The 11,773-nt window shown below is 40.8% G+C and overlaps 1 protein-coding gene across 1 annotated transcript in view; it reads left to right on the top strand.

Annotated features, from left to right (window-relative positions):
- MNAT1 (MNAT1 component of CDK activating kinase) overlaps positions 1-11,773 on the top strand; it is a 115,083-nt gene that overhangs the window by 38,816 nt on the left and 64,494 nt on the right. The window contains exons 4-6 of the mRNA XM_031066196.1: positions 1,504-1,607; positions 5,568-5,708; positions 11,355-11,480. Of these exons, the coding sequence (XP_030922056.1) occupies positions 1,504-1,607; positions 5,568-5,708; positions 11,355-11,480 (371 nt within the window). The remainder of the gene's footprint in view (positions 1-1,503; positions 1,608-5,567; positions 5,709-11,354; positions 11,481-11,773) is intronic.

Genomic DNA, 11,773 nt, shown 5'->3' with positions numbered 1-11,773 from the left:
CTGCCTTGGCAGCCACAGCTGGGCTTGTAGAACTGAGCTGCATCCACAGCTCTACCATTTAGGACCTTCCTGTTTCTTCTCATCTCCATTTGCTCCTGGCATTGATTTCTTGATGTTTCCTTCACTGCTCTCACCTGGTTTGCCAGCCTGAGCTACTTTGGGTTTGGTTTGCCTAGAAAACCCTCCTAAGTGCTCTTTTCTGCCATGTCACCTGTGGGGAGGATGGAAGAAGGGAAATGATGTTCTCCAAACTGGGATGTGTTACCCTGCTGAGTAACAACACACTTCATGCTGCTTCCTTCTGTTCCCTCTAGCAGCCTCACTGGTACAAATGACTTGGCAGTGGTGCCTGTGCCCAGGCTTAGCTTGGCCCTGGTTGCCTAAAAACCTGGGAAGAGAGAACTGGACCAAAAGCTCCCAAGTGCCACGCTGGTGTTTGCACAGGACCCTCCTTCCCTTTGAGGTGTGACACAGCACGGTCACTGCACGGTTGTTTCCTGTGGAGGATTTATCAATGGCAGCAGAAATTTCTCTGCTGCTCTTGTAGGCACGTGACAGAGCTCTTGGAGGCTTGGAGTGCTCTGTGCTGGCTCTGTTCAGTAGCTCTAAGGCCATGGGCATGAGCCCAGCATCCACTCAGGATGGGGATCACCAAGAGACTTCCCAGTGATAACGGCCTTCAGCTGGAATTCACCTGGCCCACAAGTGAACCAGTGACCCTAGAGGTGAAGGGCTCAGGCATTGTATCAAATTACAAATCATCCAAACCATCTACATCTTTCAAGCTGTTGATTATAGAAACTGTTCAATTTCTTGAGATACCATGTGTAGATAATTGGGAATGTTGTGCTAAACTATGGAGCTTGCTGGCCAACCCTGCTTGCTCATAATTACATGAGATATAGTCTGTCACCACTGAGAGACATCAAAAGAATGTCAGCTGACCTATTAATCTGCAAGCATCTGCAGATTCCTCATAATAAAGGTAATTGTACTTTGGTGCCTTTTAAGTTATCAGACAGTGTAATTTTTTTTTGTGTACCTGAGAATTCAGTCAGTGTAGTCCTTGTGCATTAGATATTCCCTGGGAAATGGAATGACTTAATTTCCAGCCTTGCCTTCATATGCCTGTGTTTGGTCTAATTTAATTTTACAGGAATCCCCATGTTCTTAGCTATAACTGCTACTTGGAAAGGTCAGTGTTTTATGAATAGTATGATGATTATTCATGTGTATCATTACAGTGTCACAAAATGGGATGCAAGATTCAAATTTTAATCTCCTACAGATGCGTAAACCTACAGAAACTCTGCTGGCTTTTGTTGAAGTGCAGTGACTTAGCAGATTGTCTCTGTCTTTATATGGCATGTTTAAATATGTTCTGTTACTGCAATGTTTATATTTGGCTAGAAGGGATAGAGAGCATAAGAATAGTGTTTCTTTGTCATAGTCATGCATGCTGACCTAATACTTTTGCTTTCTGTCTTTATAATATTTATGCAGTATTTAACTTGACCAACAATGTGGACTTGGAGAACACCAAAAAGAAAATGGAGCTGTATCAAAAGGATAACAAAGAAGTCATTCAGAAGAATAAGTTAAAACTGGTTAGTTAACTTCTCTCCCCTACAATTTTTATTCATTTGTTAAAGAATTAAAGGATTTGTGGAGTACTTTCTGAAAACAAATCAAAGCTGGAAGCACTGTACAGGGTTCTTTGTATTTAAATATTGAGGTTGAAATGTAGTTATGCTTTATTTTGGGAAGGGCTGGAGGAGAGGGGCAGGCAGCAGAGCCTGTGTGTGATACATCACCAGGACATGTGTGCTGGCAGTGTCGTTGGACAATGGCCAGGAGAGATGAAGTTCATTCCTACACCAGGACAATCGTTCCTTTCTCATCTGAAGGAAAAAAGAAATCCAGACTCAGACATTATGAAGCTCCCAGGAGAGAGTTGTAAAACTGAGGCAAAACACAGGCCTGGTTTATGCAAAATTTGAAATTAAAGATGTTGAAACAAACATTAAAACTTCTGTTCAAGAGCTGATAACAGTAACATCAGGGATATTGTATATATAATCTATGCAAAACACAGGGCTCTTTGAAGATTCATTCATTAAATTATGGCTCACATATCATTTTGTTCTTTAAAAATAAACTTGCATGCATTTATTCCTGTAAGAAAGGTTTAATCTGTTAAATATTTTTTCAGCATAAAAATACACATTGTTATCAGTTCTTGAAGGAAAATGTCTGCCCAGAGTGTGACATAACAGAGGTTTGTGTTTGTAATCCAGTTGCACTAAGGACTTGCTTTCAAATCAGTAGGGGTGAAATCCTCACTCCCCTGAAGTCTGTGGCAAAACTCTGGGTGATTTCTTTAGCTCTAGGATTTCACAGGAGGAGATTGGAATCTGAAAAATGTTTGTTTGAACCTCTTCCTTTTAAAGGCAAGGAAATTTCCCTAGGGGTCCATCTCTGATCTGTTATCCTGTCTCTGACACTGTGCAATATCCTCTGCTTCAGAGCTTGAGGAGACCTGCCAAAGCTTTGGCTGTGTCTTATTTTCCAGTGGAGCTGCAGCCTCTGGGGTCACAGTGAGAGCAGCTCTGCCTCAGCCCACCTTCCCTTCGAGGAAGTGGCTCTGACAGCCTGGCCTGGGGCTGGCTGATGCTGTCAGGCAGCTCTGTAATGCCCTGTACCCCTCTCAAGCCCCCAGCACTTCTGTTTGCTGTGCTCCACAGTCCTGCTGGCTGCTGGAAGCTGGGCAAGCCTGTGGGAATCCAGACTCACTGAAGAGCTGGAAACATTTCTCCTTTTTTTTTTTCTTTTTTAACATTTGAAACGTTCATAATTTCTTTTTCAACAATTGAAACATAATAATAGACTCTACATGGTGGTTATTACAAAAACTGCATGATCTTGTCCATAAATTTCCCTCTCTCCTAACAGCTGAAGGGTTGCTTTTCCTCTCCAGCTCCTTCTAGAAAGTTTTGAAATATCTTTACTCCATGTGTGGTAAAAGGTGTCCTGCTTTCTTGCTTAAACTTCTTATGGCCATTGTCCCTGCTTTCTTGACTTAATTTTTTCTGCCCACTGTAATAGATTGCTTCTGAGGGATATAGATGTTTTCTGTCCCTCTTGTTGTTTTTGTTACCCTTTGCCTGCTCCAGTGTGATTTGTGCTTGGCAGGCAGAATGGGCCAGAATTGAATGCAGAGATCTTAATGCCTCTCATAAAGGAACTCCGTTTTCCCATCTCTGCTGGAAATACATTGATCCTAAGACTGTTCTTCTCTTGTAGTTTAGAAAAAAAAATTGAAGATCTTGGTGTTCTTGTAGTTATAAATTGTTTTTTTTAAATGTATAGATACTTATATACACTTTTTATTTTTAAAACCATGTACCCTGTGTGCACTACAGCTTTTCCAGTTTCTCCCTTAAATATTTGCAGTTCTCCAGTCACAGGGTGACTTGTTGCTTCCTACTTTATCACTGGATGTTTAATTTCACTTGCTGCTTTGTGCAGTCTTGAAATAGTTGTGTCTGAATTCTGTGATGTGAATGTGTGTGTTTTCCTGATTATCCTTTCCTGAATGCGGCAACACATGATTTTACTTTCTATTTACTTCTTCACTTGTAGGCTTGAGTTTACTCCAGGCTTCACTGTCATCATCTTTCCCTTCACGTATTAGGACTGTATTTAGATTATCTTTAGTCTGGACACAACCCTTGCTGCCTATGGAACATGTCTCTTCTCTTTTACTGTTCAAAGAATTTGATCTGACACGTGATAATTCTTCCATTTTCCTGTAGTCTGCTCTGGTTTAGGTTTGTTTATCAGTTTACTTATTTCAGACTATAATTTTTCTGGGCTGTTTCTTCAGACTAGGTCTGTCAGCACTTCCCTACAAGTTTTCTTCTGTTTCAGTGCAAATTCCAGGCAGTCTTTAGAGATAAATGTGGAAGAGCCTTGGAATGTCTCAAAGACCCTGAGCTCTTCTGTTCTGTTGACCAAACTAACTAAATCCCTTAATTCTCAGACGTAACCTAAGTTAGAAGTTTGGGGATTTTCTTGTTTGTTTTTTTTCCTTCCATTAAATGCAAAGAGACCCCAGTTCCAGGTGGTTGCTGGTTGGTGAGCAGTTTTTTACCAGTGTCACTGCACCAGTTACAAAATGGAAGCAGCTTCTGTTGGCTCAGTGGCAGGTGGTGACATCTCCCAGGAGTAACTGGGACCCACTGGCTCAATCTGTCTGGTGAAGGGATTTTGTTTTTGCAGATTCTGGCTTTTATTAGGTAGCTGTGCTTTATGATTAAAACAAACTTTACTATGGCCTTGGCCTCAATAATGATCACCGAATCATAGAAGAAGCTGAGTGGGAAGGGACCCACAAGGATTATTGGATGTGCAGCTCCTGGCCCTGCACAGCACCATCCCCAAGAGTACCTCCCTGTGCCTGAGAGCATTGTCCAAACCCTCCTTGAGCTCTGCCAGGCTTGGTGCTGTGCCCACTGCCCTGGGGAGCCTGTTCAGTGCCCAACCACCCTCTGGGTGAAGAACCTTTTCCTGATATCCAACCTAAACCTCCCCTGACACAACTTCAGGCCATTCCTTTGGGTCTTGTCACTGAGCACCACAGAGAAGAGATCAGTGTCTTCCCCTGTGATGTTTTGCTGAAACTCCTTTCATCAATAAATCATCCATTTAAGTTTATAAAATTTTAATTATCTTGCCATTTTTACTGCATCTCCCTTTGCTTTAGTATGTTAAATGGAGAAGATTTGGAAAATGTTTCCTGTATGTTTTTGCTTGTACCTTCTAGCAACCAAACTGACATTCTTTTGATCCACCTTCTTTATAAAATTGCTTAATCCTCTTATTTTCCTCTGTCTCTAAGCCCTCTTCTGTTTTTTTATTTTTTCACTGTGATTTTCAAATACAGATTACCTAATAATTTGCACATTAAAAAAATCCTTGCCAAGAAATAGATCTGTAACAAGAACTTGTCATTTTGTACTAGTAATCTTTCTTTTCATCTCATGTCACATGTCTGCAATCCAGGTTATAGGAAAAATTCCTTATTTTCTAAAAATGTGACATTTTCACAGTTAATGCTTAATGACATAGGCTTCCCTATTAATAGTCACATATTTGTAATTTCTCATTTTTCTTCTACAACACTACAAGCACAGTGTGCTTTGCAAAGAAGATGCAGCTGATGAGTGGGATGATCAGGAATAGTATTGTGGAATTATGTTTTTGTTCATCCTACTTACATCATTGAGTTATAGGATGTGTAGGAGCTGAGGGGGGCTCACTTAAGAGTGAAAGTGTAGGGAAAACCCCTTCCCTAACATTTAAGGGGTCAGATCTGACTCCAGCGAGCAGCAAGTTAAAAATCTTAACTTTACACTGGACAATGAGGAGGTACAATAATCATCCATTATCACCTTAAAATTCTGCTTTAAAGGGTAGAATTTGGCTGCTTTCCCCTTGCCTGGCCTGGCTGGGGTCCTTGGGGGGCTGTGGGGTTGCTGGGAGCTGATTTCTGATTTCCCTCTCAGACGCGGGAGCAGGAGGAGCTGGAGGAGGCTCTGGAGGTGGAGCGGCAGGAGAGCGAACAGAGGCGCCTGTTCATGCAGAAGGAGGAACAACTCCAGCAGATGATAAAAAGGAAGAATAAACAGGCACTCCTGGATGATCTGGTGAGTAACAAAAGCAGAAGCTTTGAAAGCTCAGTAGCATTGACATCCATCTCTGTCACTGCATGGAGTTAACAGATCTGTCCCCGTTTCCCTGTGTTCTCTTCCCTGTTTTCCCTGTTTCCATTCTCTCACCTGTTATTTATTTCAGTGGTGCAAACCACTCTGGTTTTGGTAAGCTAGGGGCTGGATGAAGGCTGCTGCTGGGATTTGTAGTTCAGCTCTACCTCTGTTGGCTTATTAAGCAGTTCTGAGGAGTGGCTGAGATGTGTGGAAGCATAAAGGTCTTCAGGAGGTGCTTCTTGGCTCAGCCACCTGTGCAGTGGAGATGGTGGAGAGCAGGGGACAGTAACCTCATGAGTTATCCAAGCATTGCTCAGCCCTTTCTCAGTCAGAGCACCTAAATGGTTGGTGGTTCCTTTGTATGCAAAAACTACTCTGACGGTGTTCACAGGGGTCTGAGGATGAGGGAAGAGATGAGGATCTGACTCCATGTTTCAGAAGGCTTGATTTATTATTTTATGATATTTATTAAAACTATACTAAAAGAATAGAAGAAAGGATTTCATCAGAAGGCTAGCTAAGAATAGAAAAGCAAGAATGATAACAAAGGCTTGTGTCTCGGACAGAGACTGAGCCCGCTGACTGTGATTGGCCGTTAATTAGAAACAACTCTATGAGACTGATCACAGATCTACTTTTTGCATTCCACAGCAGCAGATAACCATTGTTTACATTTTGTTCTTGAGGCTTCTCAGCTTCTCAAGAGAAAAAAATCTGAAAGAAAAGATTTTTCAGAAAATATCATAGCTACAGACTACTACAATGAAAAGTTTTCTGCCTTGAGTGTGTCATGTTCTCTCACTGCAACTTCTCCTGTACAAGTTGCTCCTTCTGAAGTGAATGAAGCTTGTATAGACACACAGAGGAAAACTCAGAAACTCTGCTTTTGGAAATGGTGGTAATCTTGATTAATTTACTGGTTCTCCATCTCAAATGCAATAATGTGTGGGCATAGAGAAACTCACTCGATGTGTTACTTGAGGTTCACATCTCAGTTTTTTCAAAACAAGAGTGTGTACAGACATGCCCACACACACAATCACAGGTTTAACACCCATGAGGACAGTCTGTGTACACACAGCCTGTGTGTAACCTTGAGGGAAATCAGAAAAAAGAAGTGTGTATGCATACATGCACGTGTTCAGCTGTGTCAGTGTGGTTTAAAGCTGCTTGGCATATCCAAATCATATTTTTTCTCTTGTATCAGTGCATCTCAAACTAATACAGTGTTAATTCTTGCTTGTAGTCTTAGTTCTTATTCGTGATAGAGATGGTTTTCTACTTTTCCTGGAAAAGTAGAGTTTCTCTTTGAGCCAGTGCAGAAGGCACTGACATGGAGAGAGGATCTAAGTGAAATTTAGGAGTTTCAGAGCCTTCTGAAGAGATAGATGCCTTGCTTCAAGCCAGGATTCCTGGCAACCTGTTACTGGTTTTCCTTTTGTAGGCAAAAGCAGAGATGAGCAGAAAACTTCTTAAAAAAAAAAATAAATTCAAGCCTGTATCTTTACATCCAGCAATCTATTTTCACTTTAAAAGTAAATGCTTTTACAGCCCACACAATTAAGAGTAGTGGATAAAATAATAAAAACTCCACTATGAATTTGAATTTTCTCTCTCAGAATATGGATTTGGAGTTTCTGACTTTTTAAAAACCTGTTCTGAAACACACTCCTAACTGACTAGAGACCAGTGACTGATGTGTGGTTGTTTAATTTTTTTTTTAAACACAGCATTTGGTTTTACTGGAAACCTTCACCAGGTGGCTTGTAGAAAGAATAGCTATAAATAACCCTTAAAACATGACTAAAATAAGTAGTTTTAACTGTGATTGCATATGTATTGCTATTAAAACATATCTTAATATTCTAAAAACAATATAAAGGTGATTTTTAAAGGCTGAGGGAGGAAACTGCACAGTTTCAAGTTGTGTCTCTGTTTCTGAAGGGGCAGTGTCAACTCAAATTTGAGTCAAAACTTGTTTTGTAATTTTACTAAGGTTTATAAAACCAGCACTGAAGTGTTTGTGTAATGACTTACAAAGTCTCTGGAAAACCAGTGGTTGTTAAATAAATAAACATTTCCTATGGTCTCTGAAATCTGAAAATGAAACTGATCATGAGTAAAACTTAATAGAGAAATGCAGCAAAAGCCAAGCATAAGCAGCAGCAGTGTAAAGAATTAACTTAATCTTATATCTATGGTTGCTGGTTCTGTGCTAAACCAAAAAGGATTAATTTCTGGCTACAGAGATACCAGTGGTAACACCACTGGCTCTGCAGGATTGTGAGGGCAGAGGAAGGTGAGAATCTGACATTGGTTTTGAATCTTCTCCTTTGGACAGATTACCTGGTGTGATCAGCCTACAGACCACACCTACTGAATCTTGGTAATTTTTTTTTTCAAGTTTGGCCCTGCCACTGGGCAGCAAGAAAAAAATTAAAGACACATTTTTTGTGTTGTACAAGTAGAGATGTCAGGAATTTTCATTGTCAAGAAATGAATTTTACCTTTGGTGCTGAAGTCTTACAAAGCTGCAGATCTCATGGAATCATAGAAATGTTAGGGTTGGGAAGGTCCTTGGAGACCATCCAATTCCAACCCCCTGCCATGGGGAGGGAAAACCTCCACTAGAGCAGAGTGCTCAGAGCCCCATCCAACCTGGCCTTGAACATTCACAGTGTTGGAGCATCCACAGCTCCTCTGGGCAGCCTGTGCAGGACTTCACCACCCTCTAGAAAGAATTTCTTCCAATGTCTAATCTAACCCTGCCCTCTGTCAGTTTGGAGCCATTCCCCTTGTCAGGCTGTTGTAAAGAGTCTCTCTCCATCTCTTTTGTCAGCTCCTTTCAGGTACTGGAAAGCCACCATGAGGTCACCCCGAAGTGTTCTCTTTTCAGGCTGAGCAATCCCAAAGCCCTCATCCTTTCCTCATGGGACAGGTGCTCCTTCCCTCCCATCATCTTGGTGGTGCAGGTCATTAGATGTGTTACTTGTGGTGGTTTCATATGGAGGAAAGGTCTCAATTGTGTGCAAAAGTGTTTGAGAATGCTCTACCATCTTCAAAGAGCTGATCATTTAGGTACTCCAGAGGCACAGAAAAATGTTTGGTATTCTAAATGTTGTGCTGTGGGCCCAGCCTGGTTTGTGGCCAGCCTGGGGAATGCAGGGGCTCATCCAGAAAGGGCCAAGGCTCCATGAACCCATCCTTGGCTGGGAACAGGGTGGGAAAGGCCAGTGGAAAGTGCTGGAGAGTTCAGCAAGGCATTGGGGGGTGGGATCCAAGCTCTGCAGGCAGAGCAGTTGGGTCCTTTTTGCCTCCCTAATTAGGCAATTCCTGTGTTATCTGCATTGTTGGTCACCTCTTTTACAGTAGAACCTCTCACTTTAAAAGCACAATACCCTGTTGTGATTTAGATTTGCAGTCTCAAATGCACTTTGTGCATCACTGGGAGAGCTATATGAGTATTTAATTTTGGGTTGTTGTTTGCTTGGGGATTTTTTTTTAACCTTGGATAATCCAGGCTGAGTAAAATATTAAGGCACTTTCTTTATGTGCTGTACAAATTTTCTCACATGTATACAGAGGATTCTAAGATGATCTCTTGTGTTTTATGGGACTTGCACTTTCTTGTTCAACAGCCCATAATTTCCAGGCATGAGCACAACGGGAGAGGAGCAGGTTTTCCCTGGACTGTGGCATAGCTTGGAGCCAGGCAAAGGCTTTAAAGAGGTCAAATCCACACTTTCACCAGAATGTCAAGGGTTTTGAGACAAATCTTCCAGGAACTGTTGTGTAGAACCAGCTTTGTTCATAGTGTAGACAGTTTGTTTTCCCATACAGAAAATTGCTGGTATGGATAAACACGGGGTTGGAACTTCCACGTGTGTTAATAGTTAACAGAAGGGCTCTGGGCATATTCAAAAGGACAAACAATCAGGATGTGGTGCCTTGCTGGCATACTGGGTTTCCCACAGTTGTGTAATCTGGTTACTGCTCATTGTGTGAACTCCTGAGAAGCTGGTTAAAAATTGGCTTCCTTGAATCATTTTATTAGAAATGCAGTGAGTGTTTAAGGAATATGAACAAGAAAATGAACAAGGGAATGCTTTCCACTCTTCCCTTCTCCCCCAACGTGTTAAATCTGGTCATTGAAAGAGTTCAACATCCTTAACCTCTGCTGACAGCACGTGCTGCTGCATGCAGGTTAGAGATGTACAACACTTGAAAGAAGCAGACTCTAAACTCTAGTGCATTTGTGGTCCAAATTTTCTCCCAGTTGTCCAGAAATTAGATGTCCTCTACAATTTAGGTTTTTAGCATCTTCCCTCCCCTCTTCCCAGCTGATCACAGAAATGCAAGTAGGAAGCTGTGCCTTAGATGTTGTATTTGTGCTTCTGGGCCAGATCTTGTCTTGTGAGATTTTTCTGCTTTTATAGTGGATTCTAGTGGTAAGGCAAAGGGAGTGTAATAAAATGTAGAGAGGGGAAAAGACTGGAGAGTGATGTGAGAAGTCAGTGTACAACATGACTGTTCTTCATGATCACTTCAGAGGATTTCTCTAGGTACCATCAAAACAACAAGGCATCTTGTGGCACTCAAAACATCCAACTTCTTACCTTGAACTGAATAATTAAAAAATCACAGTCCTGTTAATAAAATCTGTTTGGTTTTGTGAATAAGAAATGTGGTTTATAGTTCAATATTTGCTTGGCTCTTTGAAACAGAATGTGTGAGGGCCTTAGGAATAAAATACTGTGTTAGAGCAGTCCAGGAAGAATCTGTCTGAACTTCTTCCCTGCTCTCAACTTCATGGCAGTTCTAGCCAGGAATTCTCAAGGATTTCTGTGTGCATGTAGATAGTCACATTAGTCTCTTAGAAAATTACTTAGCCAATAATTTCCTGACTCTCTCAAATATGCACTTCTATATATGTATGCTAATAATCATTCTGTCCTGACAGTTTAAGTAATTCATTTGCTTAACTATTCATTTTACTACTTTTTATATATATATATATATATATATGTATTTAAAAATTGGCTGGCCTCCCTAAAAATAAGTTGCTGAAGGAGAAAATAAATATGCTGTTGGTTGCACTTACAATAGTGCCATTGTGCAGAGCAGAGCAAGGATCATTTCCAAACGGCCTCAGGTGAAATCTAATGGGAAACAATTTCAAACTGGTCTGAGTTCATTGGGAGAAAGAATGTGTCTTAGATAAACATCTGATCCAAGTTATACTACTCAGTATTATTCCTTCTCTGATTAAGTTCTAATTTTTTTTGTTTTAATAAATATTGTTGCATTGGCCAGTTGGAATAAGGAGCCTGTTATGTTGTCTTTAATGTGGATTCTATAAAAATGGTTGTTTGCAGGTTACTCTGATTTATGGGGTTGCTGCAGCTTTTTCTTATTACTGAAAATGATCCTTTTCTGTAAACTGTTGCTGAGGGAGAGGATACTTGGCATTCTGCTGTTCTCCTAGTGATGGCCTTGCAGTCACAGCTTGCAGTTTGGAAGAATGTGCAGTGTTAATTAATATTTGTTTTGGTCTAGGACTCAAATTTATTCCTCATATGTTTACAGGAGAGCTCTGATCTTCCTGCCTCTCTGCTCTTAGCTCAGCATAAGGACAGATCTACTCAGCTAGAAATGCAGCTGGAAAAACCCAAACCTGTCAAACCAGTCACGTTTTCCACTGGCATCAAAATGGTAAGATTTACTTGTTTGGTTTTTTTAAAATGCATTTCAGAAGATCAAGGAGTTCCTCATATGAAATTCAGTAGTTTTTTAAACCTGAGTTGCATGTTACATGAAATAGACTGTTTGCTTCCAATTAAATAAGTAATTAGGAATTAATTGAAGAATTTCATCACTGTGTTAGTTGTGATATTGTGATGACCCACCCAGCAGAGTTATCACAAATATATGGAACATTTTCATTGTGTTGTTGTCAAAAAACAAACTATACTTCTCTCCCTCTGAAATTGTGGTGTCCTTGAATT

The sequence above is a fragment of the Geospiza fortis genome, unplaced genomic scaffold (genome assembly GCF_000277835.1).
Source record: "Geospiza fortis unplaced genomic scaffold, GeoFor_1.0 scaffold23, whole genome shotgun sequence".
NCBI lineage: Eukaryota > Metazoa > Chordata > Aves > Passeriformes > Thraupidae > Geospiza > Geospiza fortis.
Note: the sequence above shows the minus strand (reverse complement) of the source record. Positions and strands in the feature narration are given on the sequence as shown.